Source organism: Neoarius graeffei, chromosome 13, assembly GCF_027579695.1.
Source record: "Neoarius graeffei isolate fNeoGra1 chromosome 13, fNeoGra1.pri, whole genome shotgun sequence".
Lineage (NCBI taxonomy): Eukaryota > Metazoa > Chordata > Actinopteri > Siluriformes > Ariidae > Neoarius > Neoarius graeffei.
Genome location: NC_083581.1, coordinates 56,279,210 through 56,297,209, shown reverse-complemented (window position 1 = coordinate 56,297,209; position 18,000 = coordinate 56,279,210). Strand labels below are relative to the sequence as shown.

At 39.1% G+C, this 18,000-nt stretch overlaps 2 protein-coding genes across 13 annotated transcripts in view; one reads left to right on the top strand and one right to left on the bottom strand.

Moving 5' to 3' along the window:
• The window catches only part of uba3 (ubiquitin-like modifier activating enzyme 3), a 102,898-nt gene that overhangs the window by 55,366 nt on the left and 29,532 nt on the right, over positions 1-18,000 (bottom strand). The window lies entirely within an intron of this gene.
• Positions 12,219-17,363, top strand: LOC132896187 (acidic mammalian chitinase-like). 11 transcript variants are annotated; one of them, XM_060936910.1, is made up of 12 exons: positions 12,219-12,243; positions 12,367-12,396; positions 12,497-12,701; positions 14,963-15,019; positions 15,104-15,269; positions 15,447-15,571; positions 15,735-15,858; positions 16,121-16,306; positions 16,451-16,570; positions 16,687-16,828; positions 16,975-17,034; positions 17,137-17,363. In XM_060936910.1, the coding sequence occupies exons 1-12, from the start codon at positions 12,219-12,221 to the stop codon at positions 17,361-17,363; spliced, it is 1,467 nt and encodes a 488-aa protein (XP_060792893.1). The 11 variants fall into 11 exon arrangements, with proteins under 11 accessions (XP_060792893.1, XP_060792887.1, XP_060792890.1 ...); XM_060936904.1 differs by having other exon boundaries at positions 17,107-17,363; XM_060936907.1 differs by having other exon boundaries at positions 16,975-17,088; positions 17,179-17,363.

Sequence of the window (18,000 nt, the reverse complement as noted above, 5' to 3'; positions counted from 1 at the left end):
ATATTATGTTGGTATAAGAGCATTTTTATGAATATGAGCAAATAAGCAAAGTATTGGATCAATGGGCAACATGGTGGTGCAAGCGGTTAGCACTGTTGCCTCGCAGCAAGAAGGTTCTGGGTTCAAGGCTCTTTCAGTGTGGAGTTTGCATGTTCTCCCTGTGTCTGTGCGGGTTTCTTCTGGGTGCTCCAGTTTCTCCCACAGTCCAAAGACACACAGGTTAGGTTAATTGGTGGCTCTAAATTGTCCATAGGTGTGAATGGTTGAGAGGAGAAAACCTCTATAATAATCCGGTAGAAGGCAATGGGAAACCGCTACTGTAAAGTTCCCTAGATACTTTGATGGCTGAAGCTGTCAGAGTGGCCATGTCACTGTAGTGATATCCCAAGATGGATTGGATCAGTATTGATGCATCCACGTTAAGTTTTGAACATTTTAATGAAATATGTTAATAATTCTGGAGTTGTCGATTAGGGATGAGCGAGTACAGCATTATCTGTATCTGTATCCGTTAACCATATGAATTATCTGTATCCGTATCCGTACTCGGAGTGGGCGGGGCCTAACCCGGAAGTGGGTCTGGTTGTCTTGAAACGGGCGGGGCTTTAACCAGTATGTTATTTTAAGCATGCAGTTGATATGGGTCAGAAATTGTTATATTTATTGCTGATTAGAAAACTATTTACAGGACAGCATCAGCATTGAGCTTCAGGTCAATGGTTTTGATCACGATAGCAAACGAACTATTTACAGAACAAGTTTTGCAACAATGAATACAACACATGCGGTTGCAATTATGAAATGAAATGTAATGAACGAGAGTTTTCATACTCAACACAACTTTCTTTTTTTAACTTTTAATTTTTTTATGATCAGTGTGATTTTTAAAAATTTTTTTGGTTCTTTTTTATTTCCGCACCAGGTGTGTGTGTGCGAGTGTGTGTGTAGCTTAATTTGTAATATTATTTATACCACTACTACCTAGAAAGTGTCAGACACTCAGTATGTGAAGTAAAATAAAACTGGTTAGAGCCAACTGACGGTTTAAAAAAAAAAAACTCCGACGACCAGCAGAGAGAGAGAGAGAGAGAGTGTAGCTTAATTTGTAATACTTATACCACTACTACCTTTATTTTTACATGAATTACAGCAAGAAAGTGTCAGACACTCAATGTGTGAAGTCAAAAAAACTGTTTTTAACCGACGGTTAAAAAAAAAAAATCTCTGACAGGCAGAGACGCAATGTGAGTCGCTTTCTACCAAGCACCACGTCTGAACAAACCCACGTTTGCCAGAACTCTACTGGTTATAAGTAAGTACAAACTGAAATAAAAACAAACTTGAAGTTGAAGAAACCCGAAACATTAACGGAAAGAGACAGAGAGCTGTTCTCTGTGTGAGTGAGCAGAGCGGTGTGTGTAGGGGAGGGGCGCTGTGATGCTGCGTGAGGATTTTCATTCAGTCCGAGCACAGATATTGACTCGTATTACTCGTATAATACTTGTACTCGGCAAAAGTGCTTTATCCGTACTGGATACTCGTTTCAGCCGAGTATCCGGCTCAACCCTATTGTCGATATAGTGTATGCTGATCATAGGTAGTTTAAAATACAAATAGAATACTAGCCATCCTGTGACTATAAACACATAGCAGACAACATTCCAGGTCAATATATCAAGTCATGTTTATTTGTATCGTGCTTTAAACAACAGACATTGTCGCAAAGCAGCTTCACATAAAATTAAAGCTAATTTTATTTCTAATTTATCCCTGATGAGTAAGCCTGTGGTGACGTTGGCAAGGAAAAACTCCCTCAGACGACATGAGGATGAAACCTTGAGAGGAACCAGACTCAAAAGGGAACCCATCTTCATTTGGGTGATAACAGATAGCATGATTATAAATAACTCGCTTCAATAACTGTATCCTATATCGTCACAAAATACAGTTGCGTAACCAGGAAATTCATTACAGTTTTAGCATGTTTTGTTGAAGTTATCAACTGTTCATTGATGGAAACTTGAGTGCAAAACTGTTCATGACAACTGCAGTCCTAAAATTATCATGGCAATTGTAGTCCTCAGCCATCATAGCAAAACCGCAAGTGTCCAGAGTCATCTTCCAAGTGCAACTTTCGACTGTCCATATGGGGCTGTCCTCCACAGGAGCAACGTGATGAGACTCCAGCCAGATGCATCAGAATATGTGCTGTACTGACTCCTGCTGAGGATACTAAGAATGTTAAACGCAGCTGCAGGAGTGATTCCCTTGGGCCTGTTGAAAGCAAAAGGCTTTCAGAAGTGAGTTATCAGAGTGGAGCTCAACCCCAAGCACTACAACAGCGATCAGCAAGAGTGGGACAAATAAAACCTGAAAATAAAGAACAATGACTACTTTTTCTCCTCTTTGTAGCTCATGCATATGTATGTTCATGATATTTGTTATCTGCATTTTTTTATTGTCTATATTGTCCTATTCAGACTACAATAAAGGTTTGCATTATTTATCATTAGTCTACTGCTGATTTGATGGTGGCCACAAATATACAAATAAAGAAATGGCTATCTGGCACACTTAAATGGTCTGTCAAGGTTTGTCTTATCATTTGTTTTATTTCCAAAATTTGAGATCACAGCCATTGTGTGTTTTCCAGAACTATTAAACCAGTGGTGACCTTCCTTGCAACGACTTTGTTGATAACCTTCTTAAAATGGTATGACTATATTACTTAACCTCCATATATATATATATATATATATATATATATATATATATATATATATATATATATATATATGAGTGATTCCATGCTTATGGGTACTGAAATGGGGACATGAACTTATTTTTAAAAATTCACCTAAAACCATTTCTTTTTTTTACCATCAGATCACAAAACATGTAATCTTTAATGAATGATATGTTAAAAGATAACTTTAATTTTCTGAGATGTAATAAAAACATATTTATATGCCAAAGTCAAAACGTAACAGAAGTGTTGTGGACATATATATTCTCAATTTTAACAATGTAGAATTACTTTTTGAAACATAGGAAGGTGATGTTTTAGCAAATATAATTAATAAACATGTGTAGTAGAATAAACATACACATTCTTTCAATAAGATTAACATGGTATATAGCTAGATTGTAATTAATTTGTAACAGACGCGAGATGGACAATCGTAACAGAAGTAATGTAACAGACATCATTTTGGAACTCATAGGCTTGACTTTGGCATATAAATGTTTTTATTACATCTCAGAAAATTAAAGTTATCTTTTAACATATCATTCATTAAAGATTACATGTTTTGTGACCTGATGGTAAAAAAAGAAATGGTTTTAGGTGAATAAGTTCATGTCCCCATTTCAGTACCCATAAGCGTGGAATCACTCATATATATATATATATATATATACACACAGTATATTTAATTCTGTTCACATACAGTTTAATTTTACATATAAATAAATGTCTGATGAGAAGTGTAAAAAAGCCTCAACTCAAAACTGTTGTGATGAGAGCATGGAAAACTTGATTATCTGTGGAAATATTAAAACTGACTGAGTGAAAGATATAACATATACAATGACTTGTGAGTGACTATGTTAGTCAAGTCAACCAAACTTAGTGTACTTTAGATAACAATATCACTACTACATTGTCCTTTTAGTTCTTGAAAGAGTGATGCCCTATTTTTAAATCAGTCTTAATATTCTGATAACAGATAAGGAATTCTCCTTTGCTCCTTATGTGTTGTCCTTGTGGTCTGTTTTAGTTTTCTGGAAGTTGTACATAGAATGAAGCAGATATTTTTGAGTGTAGGATGTTTAACTTGTTAAAACCATATAAGTGAAAGAACAAAATACACCAAAATATATGCTGTGTTATATGTTAATAATAAAATATTGAAATATTTACACATTAGGGGTGTAACACAGTGCTGTTATCTGTATTTGTAACTGCATCTGTTTGTGCTCAAACTAATCATATCTGTTTTCATATTTGGATTTAAACCGGAAGTGGGCATGGTCTATCCCAGAAGATAGTGGGTTGTTGTTGTTTTCTTTTTTTTAATGTTAATCCTAACACCACGCCCTAGAAACAGAGCTGCCAGAAAAATAAGTATTCACAAATAATGTCATGGGCGGCACGGTGGTGTAGTGGTTAGCACTGTCGCCTCACAGCAAGAAGGTCCGGGTTCGAGCCCCGTGGCCGGCGAGGGCCTTTCTGTGCGGAGTTTGCATGTTCTCCCCGTGTCCGCGTGGGTTTCCTCCGGGTGCTCCGGTTTCCCCCACAGTCCAAAGACATGCAGGTTAGGTTAACTGGTGACTCTAAATTGACCGTAGGTGTGAATGTGAGTGTGAATGGTTGTCTGTGTCTATGTGTCAGCCCTGTGATGACCTGGCGACTTGTCCAGGGTGTACCCCGTCTTTCGCCCGTAGTCAGCTGGGATAGGCTCCAGCTTGCCTGCGACCCTGTAGAACAGGATAAAGTGGCTAGAGATAATGAGATGAAAGGAGAAATAATGTCATTTACAAATTACAACAAATATAAATTTGTAAAACATTATTCAACCTCTCAAACAGATACGGAGCTTTCTGGAAAACCTTCTATCTCCTGTCTAATATGACTGAGTAATCAAACTAACTATCTTTCAAAACAACATTTTCTTCAGTCAAGAAACTGATATATAGGCTACAGTTGACAACAACAGCCATCTAATATTATTTAATCAGATTTACATTTGTTTTTGGGTTTGTTACATTCCAGAAAGTTAAGAAAAGTTTGCTGGACATGTTTTCAGAATCTAGTATGAAACTGGGATATGCTAAAACGCTGTTGCAAGTCAAAATGGGATCCTTTAAATGGCATTTCATTATAATGTCCAGATGATTTTTGAGACCAATTTCTTTTAATAATGGAGAAGGATAATTTAAGAACAAGGGAAAAAATGCTAATTTTATAATAGATTTGAAACATCAAATACGTAAATGATATTTTTTTTTTTAGTGGTGAGTTCCACAGAGAAATGCAGCTCCTTACACAGTACAACTTCCTCTTTATTAGTTCATATTAACATCTCAATGTACATTTAACAGTTATTCCATGAAATAGAGTCATACATGAGCTCATAGTGGATTTAAGCCATGTACAGTACGACAAGATTGAGTGGAATAACTGTTTTATTATATCCGCATTCACTGGATTTGGAGAAACAGAGCATTTTTGTTTTTATTTTTTCCAAATTCGATAAATAAAAACTTTATAGGGCGGCACGGTGGTGTAGTGGTTAGCGCTGTCGCCTCACAGCAAGAAGGTCCTGGGTTCGAGCCCCGGGGCCGGCGAGGGCCTTTCTGTGTGGAGTTTGCATGTTCTCCCCGTGTCCGCGTGGGTTTCCTCCGGGTGCTCCGGTTTCCCCCACAGTCCAAAGACATGCAGGTTAGGTTGACTGGTGACTCTAAATTGACCGTAGGTGTGAATGTGAGTGTGAATGGTTGTCTGTATGTGTCAGCCCTGTGATGACCTGGCGACTTGTCCAGGGTGTACCCCGCCTTTCGCCCATAGTCAGCTGGAATAGGCTCCAGCTTGCCTGCAACCCTGTAGAAGGATAAAGCGGCTAGAGATAATGAGATGAGAATGAGAAAAACTTTATACAAAACGTCTGACAAAATAATTTCCGCTTACAATGTAAACAAATCGGCAAAATGACAGTAGCAATTTGTGAAAAATGCCATAATAATAATTCTTTAAAAAAAAAAGATATGTTCCTACCAATACAAATACTTTTACTCCATATTTTGTTGTTTTTTTCCTTTTTTTTTTTTTTTGGGGGGGGGGGGGTTGTTTTCAAGTAGAGTTTTTATTTCATCCTCCGCGATTTTGTTTTTCTCTACTCACAGTATATGAGCTGATAGCCGAGTAGTAGAGTAGCCAATCAGAGCATGTGATTGCTCAGATCCAGTGAATGCAGATAGAATAAATTTTATATATATATATCATCTCATCTCATTATCTCTAGCTGCTTTATCCTGTTCTACAGGGTCGCAGGCAAGCTGGAGCCTATCCCAGCTGACTACGGGCGAAAGGCGGGGTACACCCTGGACAAGTCGCCAGGTCATCACAGGGCTGACACAGAGACACAGACAATCATTCACACTCACATTCAAACCTACGGTCAATTTAGAGTCACCAGTTAACCTAACCTGCATGTCTTTGGACTGTGGGGGAAACCGGAGCACCCGGAGGAAACCCACGCGGACACAGGGAGAACATGCAAACGCCACACAGAAAGACCCTCGCTGGCCACAGGGCTCGAACCCGGACCTTCTTGCTGTGAGGCAACAGCGCTAACCACTACACCACCATGCCGCCTATATATATATATATATATATATATATATATATATATATATATATATATACAGTGGTGCTTGAAAGTTTGTGAACCCTTTAGAATTTTCTATATTTCTGAATAAATATGACCTAAAACAACATCAGATTTTCACACAAGTCCTAAAAGTGGATAAAGAGAACCCAGTTAAACAAATGAGACAAAAATATTATACTTGGTCATTTATTTATTGAATGAAAATGATCCAATATTAGATATCTGTGAGTGGCAAAAGTATATGAACCTTTGCTTTCAGTATCTGGTGTGACCCCCTTGTGCAGCAATAACTGCAACTAAACGTTTCCGGTAACTGTTGATCAGTCCTGCACACCGGCTTGGAGGAATTTTAGCCCATTCCTCCGTACAGAACAGCTTCAACTCTGGGATGTTGGCGGGTTTCCTCACATGAACTGCTTGCTTCAGGTCCTTCTACAACATTTCGATTGGATTAAGGTCAGGACTTTGACTTGGCCATTCCAAAACATCTCATCTCATCTCATCTCATCTCATCTCATCTCATCTCATCTCATCTCATCTCATCTCATCTCATCATCTCTAGCCGTTTTATCCTTCTACAGGGTCACAGGCAAGCTGGAGCCTATCCCAGCTGACTACGGGCGAAAGGCGGGGTACACCCTGGACAAGTCGCCAGGTCATCACAGGGCTGACACATAGACACAGACAACCATTCACACTCACATTCACACCTACGGTCAATTTAGAGTTACCAGTTAACCTAACCTGCATGTCTTTGGACTGTGGGGGAAACCGGAGCCCATTCCAAAACATTAACTTTATTCTTCTTTAACCATTCTTTGGTAGAACGACTTGTGTGCTTAGGGTCATTGTCTTGCTGCATGACCCACCTTCTCTTGAGATTCAGTTCCTGGATAGATGTCCTGACATTTTCCTTTAGAATTCACTGGTATAATTCAGAATTCATTGTTCCATCAATGATGGCAAGCTGTCCTGGCCTAGATGCAGCAAAACAGGCCCAAACCATGATACTACTACCACCATGTTTCACAGATGGGATAAGGTTCTTATTCTGGAATGCAGTGTTTTCCTTTCTCCAAACATAACGCTTCTCATTTAAACCAAAAAGTTCTATTTTGGTCTCATCCATCCACAAAACATTTTTCTAGTAGCCTTCTGGCTTGTCCACATGATCTTTAGCAAACTGCAGACGAGCAGCAATGTTCTTTTTGGAGAGCAGTGGCTTTCTCCTTGCAGCCCTGCCATGCACACCATTGTTGTTCAGTGTTCTCCTGATGGTGGACTCATGAACATTAACATTAGCCAATGTGAGAGAAGCCTTCAGTTGCTTAGAAGTTACCCTGGGGTCCTTTCCGACCTCGCCAACTATTACACGCCTTGCTCTTGGAGTGATCTTTGTTGGTCGACCACTCCTGGGGAGGGTAATAATGGTCTTGAATTTCCTCCATTTGTACACAGTCTGTCTGACTGTGGATTGGTGGAGTCCAAACTCTTTAGAGATGGTTTTGTAACCTTTTCCAGCCTGATTAGCATCAACAACGCTTTTTCTGAGGTCCTCAGAAATCTCCTTTGTTCGTGCCATGATGCACTTCCACAAACATGTGTTGTGAAGATCAGACTTTGATAGATCCTTGTTCTTTAAATAAAAGAGGGTGCCCACTCACACCTGATTGTCATCCCATTGATAGAGTCAGGTGTTTTCAAATTTCACCTTCAAATTAACTGCTAATCCTAGAAGTTCACATACTTTTGCCACTCACAGATATGTAATACTGGATCATTTTCCTCAATAAATAGATGACCAAGTATAATATTTTTGTCTCATTTGTTTAACTGGGTTCTCTTTATCTACTTTTAGGACTTGTGTGAAAATCTGATGATGTTTTAGGTCATATTTATGCAGAAATATAGAAAATTCTATAGGGTTCACAAACTTTCAAGCACCACTGTATATATATATATATATATATATATATATATATATATATATATATATACACACACACACACACACACACACACACACACACACACACACACACACACACACACAGCACCTTGCAAAAGTATTCATCCCCTTGGTGTTTGTCCTGTTTTGTTGCATTACAAGCTGGAATTAAAATGGATTTTTGGGGGGCTAGCACCATTTGATTTACACAACATGCCTATCACTTTAAAGGTGCACATTGTTTTACTGTGACACGAACAAAGATTAAGATGAAAAAACAGAAATCTGTAGTGTGCATAAGTATTCACCCCCTTCCGTATGAAACCCCTAAATAAGAGCTGGTCCAACCAATTCACTTCATAAGTCGCATAATTAGTTGATTAAGATCCACCTGTGTGCAATCAAAGTGTCACATGATCTGTCACATGATGTCTGTATAAATCAACCTGCTCTGGAAAGACTCTGACTCTGCTACACTACTAAGCAAGCAACATGAAAACCAAGAAGCACTCCAAACAGGTCAGAGACAAAGTTGTGGAGAAGTATAGCTCAACCTCAGGGTTGGGTCATAAAAAATATCCCAAACTTTAAATATCCCAGGGAGCACCATTAAATCCATTATAGCAAAATGGAAAGAATATGGCACCTGACAGGAGAAGGCCACCCACCAAAACTCACAGACTGGGCAAAGAGGGCATTAATCAGAGATGCAACAAAGACACCAACGATAACGCAGAGGGAGCTGCAAAGATCCACACTGGAGATGAGAGAATCTGTCCATAGGACCACTTTAAGCCTTAGGCTCCACAGAGTGGGGCTTTATGGAAGAGTGGCCAGAAAAAAGTAATTGCTTAAAATAATCACATTTGGAGTTTGCCCAACAGCATGTGGCAGATTCCCCGAATATATGGAAGAAGATTCTCTGGACAATTGAGACAAAAATTGAACTTTTTGGCCATCATGGGAAATGCCATGTGTGGCACAAACCCAACACCCTCAGAACACCATCCCTACAGTGAAGCATGGTGGTGGCAGCATCATGCTGTGGGGATGTTTTTAATCTGCAGGGACAGGAAAGCTGGTCAGAACTGAAGGAAAGATGGATGGCACTAAATACAGGGCAATTCTGGAGGAAAACCTGTTTGAGTCAGCCAGAGGTTTGAGACTGGGATGAAGATTCACATTCCAGCAAGACAATGACCCTAAACATACTGATAAATCTACACTGGAGTGGTTTAAAGGGAAACATTTAAATGTCTTGGAATGGCCTAATCAAAGCCCAGACCTCAACCCAATTGAGAATCTGTGGCATAACTTGAAGATTGCTGTACACCAACGCAACCCATCTAACTTGAAGGAGTTTGAGCAGTTTTGCTTTGAGGAATGGGCAAAAATCCCAGTGGCTAGATGTGCTAAGTTAATAGAGACATACCCCAAGAGACTTGCAGCTGTAATTGCAGCGAAACATGGCTCTACAAAGTATTGACTTTGGGGGGGTGAATACCTATGCACACTCCAGATTTCTGGGTTTTTTTCATCTTAACTATTGCTTGTCACAATAAAACAAAAATTTTCACCTTTAAAGTGATAGGCATGTTGTGTAAATCAAATGGTGATTACTCCCCCCCCCCCCCCCCCCAAAAAAAAAAAAAATCCATTTTAATTCCAGCTTGTAAGGCAACAAAACAGGACAAACACCAAGGGGATGAATACTTACTTTTGCAAGGCACTATATATATATATATATATATATATATATATATATATATATATATATACACACACACACACACACAGCGGTGCTTGAAAGTTTGTGAACCCTTTAGAATTTTCTATATTTCTGCATAAATATGACCTAAAACATCATCAGATTTTCACACAAGTCCTAAAAGTAGATAAAGAGAATCCAGTTAAACAAATGAGACAAAAATATTATACTTGGCCATTTATTTATTGAAGAAAATCATCCAATATTACATATCTGTGAGTGGCAAAAGTATGTGAACCTCTAGAATTAGCAGTTAATTTGAAGGTGGAATTAGAGTCAGGTGTTTTCAATCAATGGCATGACAATCAGGTGTGAGTGGGCACCCTCTTTTATTTAAAGAACAGGGATCTAGCAAAGTCTGATCTTCACAACACATGTTTGTGGAAGTGTATCATGGCATGAACAAAGATTTCTGAGGACCTCAGAAAAAGCGTTGTTGATGTTCATCAGGCTGGAAAAGGTTACAAAACCATCTCTAAAGAGTTTGGACTCCACCAATCCACAGTCAGACAGACTGTGTACAAATGGAGGAAATTCAAGACCATTGTTACCCTCCACAGGAGTGGTCAACCAACAAAGATCACTTCAAGAGCAAGGCGTGTAATAGTTGGCGAAGTCACAAAGGACCCCAGGGTAACTTCTATGCGACTGAAGGCCTCTCTCACATTGGCTAATGTTAATGTTCATGAGTCCACCATCAGGAGAACACTGAACAACAATGGTGTGCATGGCAGGGTTGCAAGGAGAAAGCCACTGCTCTCCAAAAAGAACACTGTCGCTCGTCTGCAGTTTGATAAAGATCATGTGGACAAGCCAGAAGGCTATTGCAAAAATGTTTTGTGGATGGATGAGACCAAAATAGAACTTTTTGGTTTCACTGAGAAGCATTATGTTTGGAGAAAGGAAAACACTGCATTCCAGCATAAGAACCTTATCCCATCTGTGAAACATGGTGGTGGTAGTATCATGGTTTTGGCCTGTTTTGCTGCATCTGGGCCAGGACGGCTTGCCATCATTGATGGAACAATGAATTCTGAATGATACCACCGAATTCTAAAGGAAAATGTCAGGACATCTGTCCATGAACTGAATCTCAAGAGAAGGTGGGTCATGCAGAAAGACAACGACCCTAAGCACACAAGTCGTTCTACCAAAGAATGGTTAAAGAAGAATAAAGTTAATATTTTGGAATGGCCAAATCAAAGTCCTGACCTTAATCCAATCGAAATGCTGTGGAAGGACCTGAAGCGAGCAGTTCATGTGAAGAAACCCACCAACATCCCAGAGTTGAAGGTGTTCTGTACGGAGGAATGGGCTAAAATTCCTCCAAGCCGGTGTGCAGGACTGATCAACAGTTACCGGAAACGTTTAGTTGCAGTTATTGCTGCACAAGGGGGTCACACCAGATACTGAAAGCAAAGGTTCACATACTTTTGTCACTCACAGATATGTAATATTGGATCATTTTCCTCAATAAATAAATGACCAAGTATAATATTTTTGTCTCATTTGTTTAACTGGGTTCTCTTTATCTACTTTTAGGACTTGTGTGAAAATCTGATGATGTTTTAGGTCATATTTATGCAGAAATATAGAAAATTCTAAAGGGTTCACAGACTTTCAAGCACCACTGTGTCTGTGTGTGTGTGTGTGTATATATATATATATATATATATATATATATATATATATATATATATATATATATATATATATATATGACACTAAAGTATCCATAAAACCGAACATATATTTCTATATTTTTCCTTGTCGTCTACATTTTGTCCTGAGGATATGCAAGCATTTGCACTTGACTGTCCACTTGAATTTTGAAAGCAGACCTTTCGCTATTCTGCTTCTTTAGCCCAGTGCTCTTGAAATTTCTGCATCAGAGCTACAATCCATTATTACACTGGTATAAGTACACAGGAATTATGATAAATAGTAATTGTGTTTTCATTTTTTGGCAGGCATTTTGGTAACCTTAAGTGCCATTTACTATCTGCTATCTACTGTAAACACCACTTCTGCTGTGTTTTGAGAGTTTGACGGTCAACTATGGGTATTTAAAAGAACAGGCCCTGTGTCACACTCCCTATACATGGCAACGATGGGCAAAGTAGTCCTGGTTTCAGGTAAGTGACTAAAAAAACCTCTTTGAGTAGGACATATGCACAATTGTGTTTGAGTGTTAAGATATTTAAAACTAGAATCAATATCACAAGGTTTCATATCTCTTTCTCCCATTGCACACCCAGCATTGGCCCTGCTGCTTCATATGCAGCTTGGTAAGTATGATGGTGTGATTCATGAGTTATATATTTTTACTCAGGAACTAACAAACAACAACAATCCTAATTAACTTAAAAACACTGCTGCTTTGGACAGGTTCAGCCTACATTTTATCATGCTACTTCACCAACTGGGCGCAGTATCGCCCCCCTCCCACCATCTACATGCCCAATGACATCGACCCTTGTCTGTGTACCCATCTCCTCTACGCCTTTGCCACCATGACCAACGACTACAAAATTGCTACATATGAGTGGAATGATGTGGAGCTCTACAGCCAATTCAATGCCCTCAAGGACAAGTGAGTGTGTTCTGCTGTTACCGTCTCAACCTTTTGTTCACACACAGTACCAGTCGAATGTTTGGACACATCTTCTAATTCAATGGTTTTTCTTTATTTTTATTGATTAAAAAACACTTCATGTCTTCAAGTAATGGTGGACTGTCATTTATCTTTACTTAGTTGAGCAGTTCTTGATATAATATGGATTACTGCAGTTGTGGAATAGGGCTATTTACTGTATTTTTATTATTTACTATTAACCGTTTGATCTCAAACGCATTAGGAATAGGCATATCAGACGCTCGCTGGCCGTGCTGTGAAAATTGTGCATGCAGACGCTCATCTAAGATTCCAAATTTGTCACTGCTTAACTCTTGAATATTTTCTATCGTGAATACTAATCATTAAAAAGCTTATAATCTCTGCTTTCCAAATAAATTTATCTCATTAAGATCTGTTCAGTACTTTGGGAGTAACGGTAGGTTAAATTTGGTACAACAGAATAAAAACTCTGCTCACAGAATGTCGGGAAAATGTAGGTGCTTTTTGAGTCATGGGAAAGTGGTCAGACTCTCGCTCTTTTGATCAGTTTTTTACTGGATTACTTGTAAGCATCAATCAGATAACTTTTATCGGGATGTTCTGTAGCTCTCACTGTTTGATGAAGTATTCAGCAAAATTTTCCATCAGCCAGTTTTGATGTTCTGATTCATGGGAGACTTTGAAGTGAGTTTTCATAGCTTTACCTACTTATTTTTTCAAATCAAACTGATTCATGTAAATAAATAACCATTTTAGAATAAAACTGCAATTGTTTTGATGAAAAATTTGAGATCTCAGTGGTCAGGATGATATTTTAAAAACCCGGAAGTCAGAAATGCGAGGGTCAATTTCAATTCAATTAAATGGAATTGTTTATTGGATGTGGCTCACACAGTTTTGTCGAGGTTAGCCTTGAAAGCTGTGAATACTATCATTTATATTCTTTCATGTAGACACTAGTAGGCCCTACTTTTGAGAAATACAAAGGCCTGCAGAGCACAAAGAGGGTATTAGAAATAATCTTTTATTACTTTTTATTGAGTTTACAGATTTAACATTTTTACTTAATTAGTATAATTCGTACTAATTAAATACTAATTTGCATAATTTGTTTTTACAAATTTTTTCAACTTTGTACTCAGTATAGAACTATCTATGTGCCTGCCAATTTCCATGTAAATATATTTAAAAATAGAAAAGTTTAAAGAAAAAACTTTTGATCTCATTCGTTAATGAGGCCCATTTTGGACCATCCATCCATCCATCCATTATCTGTAGCTGCTTATATCGTGTTCTACAGGGTCGCAGGCAAGCTGGAGCCTATCCCAGCTGACTATGGGCGAGAGGCGGGGTACACCCTGGACAAGTAGCCAGGTCATCGCAGGGCCGACACATAGACACAGACAACCATTCACACACATTTACGGTCAATTTAGAGCCACCAATTAGCCTAACCTGCATGTCTTTGGACTGTGGGGGAAACTGGAGCACCCAGAGGAAACCCACACAGACAGCATGCAAACTCCACACAGAAAGGCCCTCGTCGGCTGCTGGGCTCGAACCCAGGACCTTCTTGCTGTGAGGTGACAGTGCTAACCACTACACCACCGTGCCGCCCCCATTTTGGACCATGTGATCCTAATACATAATATTACAGCAGTTTTCTAAAACTTAAGCCGTTTCATCAATCTTTGATTTGTAATATCTCAAGAATGAATAAACATATTTTAATTCTGTAAAAAGTATGTTGTTCTGCATTCAATTCTGAATTCAGTGAGATCAGTTTCAAGCAATTTGGATTGAATTTTCAAATGATATGCCTATTAAGAAGGCAAGAAATTACACTAATTAACTTTTGACGACGCACACCTGTTAATTGAAAAGCATTCTAGGTGACTACCTCATGAAGCTGGTTAAGATAATGCCAGTAGTGTGCAAAACGTCATCAAGGTAAACGGTAGGTACTTTGAAGAATCTAAAATATGAAATATATTTTGTTTTTTTAACACTTTTTTTGTTTACCACATAATTCCATATATGTTCCATATGTTATTTCATAGTTTGGATGTCTTCAGAATTGTTCTACAATGTAGAAAATAATCAAAATACAGAAAAACCTATGAATGAGTACATGTCCAAACTTTTGACTGGTACTTTATTCTCAATGCAATAAACTGAACTGTACTATGTGGCATCTCTCTCCTCCTTTGTGTTTTACTCTCTTACTAAATTGACAGGAATGGCAACTTGAAAACTCTGCTGTCAGTTGGTGGGTGGAACTTTGGCTCCTCAGGGTAGGAACTTGAAGATTAATTACTTACAAATGTACAAATCATGTGGCATGGCAAACTGAACTCTGTTCTCCATCTTCCTACTAGATTTTCTGCCATGGTAGCCAGTGCTGCCAACCGTCAGACTTTCATCAATTCTGTAATTGTTTTTCTGAGGAAGTATGAATTTGATGGATTGGACATTGACTGGGAGTACCCAGCCAACAGGGGAAGCCCACCGCAAGATCAGCAACTCTTCTCTGTTCTGTTAGCTGTGGGTATCTGATTTTCCAATATTGAAATTGATATACATTTACTCAAAAAAAGCATACATTGGCCTTGTGTCACTGTGGTTAGTAGCGATAATCATGAAGTCAAACCTATATATAAATATGCAAAAAAGTATACCTTCTCTAAGCATTCTGTAATAATTAAATGCATCTGTAAAAAGGAAATGAGGGCTGCATTTGAGGCAGAGGCCAAGAAGACAAACAGAGCCCGACTGCTGATGTCTGCTGCCGTCTCATCAGGTCGTGGCACCATTGAGACTGCTTACCAGATTCCTCAGCTTGGACAGTAAGTCAAGGCCATTTCCCCCACAATACTGTGTTAAAAAAGCACTCACACGACAAATAAGGAGGATTGCTAATCTCAAAAGTTGCATCAAATATGAAGTATTACAATAGAGTTGTTGGTAGCTGATAAGTTTGATATTATTTATGATCCTCTCCTCACACAGATCACTGGACATGATTAATGTTATGACCTATGACATGCATGGCTCATGGGATCCCTTCACAGGAGAGTGCAGCCCCCTGTACAGGGATTCTTTTGACAGTGGAAGTTACATCTACTTTAATGTGGTATGTTTGCATTCTAATCAACATTCCAATGAAAACTTCAGTCATAGTGGTAATAAGCCTCAGCCACTGGACATGTGTTTAAATATTGAACATCTTTTGCCACTCATTGGTTCTTCTTCATTAAATACAAACTGATGAAACCCCTCTAATTAGTACTGACTTTGCATACCACTACAAGGCATGGTCTAGTCAATATCTTTTGGCTATGTTTGAGTTCGATATGACACTAAATGTCACATGCTAATCTGATGGTGCTCTTCAGGACTATGCCATGAATTACTGGAAGAATAATGGTGCTCCTGCAGAGAAACTTCTTGTTGGGTTCCCCACCTATGGAAACACTTTTACCCTGACAAACCCTGCCAACCATGGAATTGGAGCTCCAATCTCCGGGGCTGGAACACCAGGAAAATACACTCAGGAAGCTGGGGAACTGGCTTATTTTGAGGTAATTTGATGCGACATTGTACTTCAATCAGGTTACATGTATTATGTTTCCTATGTTTGGATTGTTTGCACCAGAGGAGCACCAGAGGAGTTTTCTTCCATTCCATAGTTGCTCTCATTGGTTTAATCTTTTTTGCCTGGGTAGATCTGTACCTTCCTGAAAGGGGGCGCAACTGAGGTGTGGAACTCTCAACAAGATGTGCCTTATGCCTATCAGGGAAACCAGTGGGTTGGCTATGATAATGTCAAGAGCTTTCAAATCAAGGTAAACGTTATTCTGTTTAGCTTAACCTCAATATCGTGTGTAGATGCCGATTCAAATATTTAGTTAACAAAATATTAAATAAAAAAATAAAGCAAGATTTTAAAATGTCTCTGTAGGCTCAATGGCTGATGAAGAGCAACTTTGGTGGTGCTATGGTGTGGACCATTGACATGGATGACTTTTTGGGCACTTTCTGTAACCAGGGCAAATACCCTCTAATTAATGTGCTTCACAAAGCCTTTAACCTGGACCAACAATGTAAGAATTACATTGAAAAGGATTAATAACAGCAGTATCCATCCTCTCCTTTTACACAGATTGCAAACTATGGCAAAATAAAGTGCTAGTAATGTGCAGTGACGCATTTAGTGTCAAATACTGACATGACAGTTTGCTCTCTTAAGCCTGCAGTCCTCCTGCAACTCCACTTCCCCCAATACCAGGAGTGAGCTCCACAACCCCTGGTGCCAGTGGAGGAAGCTCTAGTGGAGGAAGCTCTAGCGGAGGAAGCTCTAGCGGAGGAAGCTCTAGTGGAGGAAGCTCTAGCGGAGGAAGCTCTAGCGGAGGAAGTTCCAGCAGTGGAAGTTCCAGCAGTGGAAGTTCCAGCAGTGGAAGTTCCAGCGGCACCAGCGGCATGAACAGCTCTTTCTGTGTTGGCAAAGCCAACGGTCTGTACCCATTCGCCGCCAACAGCAACAAGTTCTATGAGTGCAGTGGAGGCCAGACTTATTTCCAGGCATGTGCAACAAGCCTGGTGTTTGACACAAGCTGCTCATGCTGCAACTGGAGCTAAAGGATCAACACATTTATTGCATTGCTGAATTTACCTTGCTGTTTTGATTTCTCGATTTTCTGGAAGGGTACCATCTAAATAAAAGAATAATAGTATCCCGGTGACTAGCCATAAGATGATTGTTGTGTGATGGGTAGGAAATACCAGATTCATAGCCCACCAGCTGCACAGGTTTATGAAGCAACACTGTTTGCTCAGGATTGTTTCATTGTCTGTAATAAAGCTTATGAAATGCCTCTGTTGGTTTCCCCCCCTTCAGATTCCTTCAAAGTGGGTTTTAAGAACTTCAGCATTTAAATGCATGTCTAAAGCACTCTCAAATGAGCTAAACTGTACCTTTAATATCTATCTTTCACTTGGAAATGTGGATATTATTTCCCTTTAAAATTATTTTAGGCAGAGCATTTTTTAAGGATTTTCCACTAGGAGACCAACTGGTCTGGGAAATACAATCACAGGCCCCAGAGTCCATGCGGCTGCACTGCTGCGGCATATTCTGTGACGCAAAATGGTTCACCAATCACCATACAGACAAACACACTACAGTGACTACACAGCTATCGAGAGCAATTACCAAGCACAAATGTTATGTCAAAGACACTCAAAGTTACACAGTAATGACATCGGATTCTGACAT

What these genes read in the sequence shown, in the direction of transcription:
- LOC132896187 (XM_060936903.1), top strand. Translation starts at nt 12,219, where the DNA reads ATGGGCAAAGTAGTCCTGGTTTCAG. An exon ending in GCTGCTTCATATGCAGCTTG is followed by an intron (nt 12,397 to 12,496) that starts GTAAGTATGATG and finishes TGCTTTGGACAG; the next exon opens with GTTCAGCCTACATTTTATCA. An exon ending in CTTTAACCTGGACCAACAAT is followed by an intron (nt 16,829 to 16,974) that starts GTAAGAATTACA and finishes TGCTCTCTTAAG; the next exon opens with CCTGCAGTCCTCCTGCAACT.